The sequence below is a fragment of the Nematolebias whitei genome, chromosome 1 (genome assembly GCF_014905685.2).
Source record: "Nematolebias whitei isolate Nwh7 chromosome 1, NemWhi1, whole genome shotgun sequence".
Taxonomy (NCBI): Eukaryota; Metazoa; Chordata; class Actinopteri; order Cyprinodontiformes; family Rivulidae; genus Nematolebias; species Nematolebias whitei.
The window spans coordinates 42,302,628-42,303,744 of NC_056498.1; the positions used below are offsets into that span (position 1 = coordinate 42,302,628).

At 45.8% G+C, this 1,117-nt stretch overlaps 1 protein-coding gene across 1 annotated transcript in view; it reads left to right on the plus strand.

Annotated features, from left to right (window-relative positions):
- The window catches only part of ctc1 (CTS telomere maintenance complex component 1), a gene marked incomplete at its 3' end in the record, with an annotated part of 14,033 nt that extends 12,923 nt beyond the window's left edge, over nucleotides 1–1,110 (plus strand). Inside the window, 4 exon segments of the mRNA XM_037684300.1 lie at nucleotides 440–492; nucleotides 582–738; nucleotides 835–955; nucleotides 1,028–1,110. Of these exon segments, the coding sequence (XP_037540228.1) occupies nucleotides 440–492; nucleotides 582–738; nucleotides 835–955; nucleotides 1,028–1,110 (414 nt within the window).
- Nucleotides 1,111–1,117: the final 7 nt, after the last annotated feature.

Genomic DNA, 1,117 nt, shown 5'->3' on the forward strand with positions numbered 1-1,117 from the left:
CACAGTACTGCACAATACTACTCACAGGTACTACACAGTATTACACACTGGTACTACACACAATACTACAGACAGGTACTACACACAGTACTACACACAGTATTACTCACAAGTACTACACACAGTACTAGACACAGGCACTACACAGTACTACACACGGTACTATTCACATTACTACACACTGGTACTACTTGTAGGTACTACTCACAGGTACTACACAGGTCCTGCAGAGTACTACACAAAATACTACACACATTTTGTACAAAGGACTACACAGACATTGCACAGAATACTAGAGAATACTCTAAAGTATTACAAACTTTTCCTAAAATATTTCTTGTGTACTCTACAGAATAGCGCCGCACCCCTTCAGTCCACTTCCTGTTCCTGTTGTTTCCTGTCACGTTCTAAATAAAGTTGTGTTGAATGTGTCTCTCAGGGCTGCAGCTCTCTCTGTGGATCGTCCTCGTCTGTGTTCCAGTCCAAAGCTAAGTAAGAACACGTTATCAATACCTGTTCACTTATTGATCAGTTATCAATCTGATCAATCAATCTGATGTCTTCTGTCTTGATCTGATCAGGGTGGTGATTGATGACGGGACAGGTGAGGCTCACGTCTGGTTCTCAGGTGGACTGGTCCAAACTCTACTGGGATTGGCTGATTCTCAGTGGGAGGGGCTTCAGAGAGCACTCAGGATCAGAGGTCACATCAAAGTTTTGCCCCGAGGGCGGAGCCAGGTCAGAACATTTACCTGTGTGTGTGTGTGTGTGTGTGTGTGTCTGTGTGCATGTGTCTCTCAGGTGTGTGTGTTTACCTGTGTGTGTGTCTCTCAGGTGTGTGAAGGTGAGTCAGGAGACTTCCTCCTCCACTTCTTGTTGTGTGTCTGCAGCATTGATGTCGTTTGTCAGCCCATATCCTTCACCTGCAGGAAACTGACCAATCAGAGATCAGAAGGTAATAATCACGGTGCTCACCTGTGAAACTTGTTAACTCCACCTGATTGTTTTCTCTGTTTGTTTGTGTCAGAGGTGAGACGCTTCTGTCGAGGAGACAGAGACTTCCTGAGCAGACTGACCCGTCCTCTGCAGCTCACCTGTGTCCACCTGGACACTGACC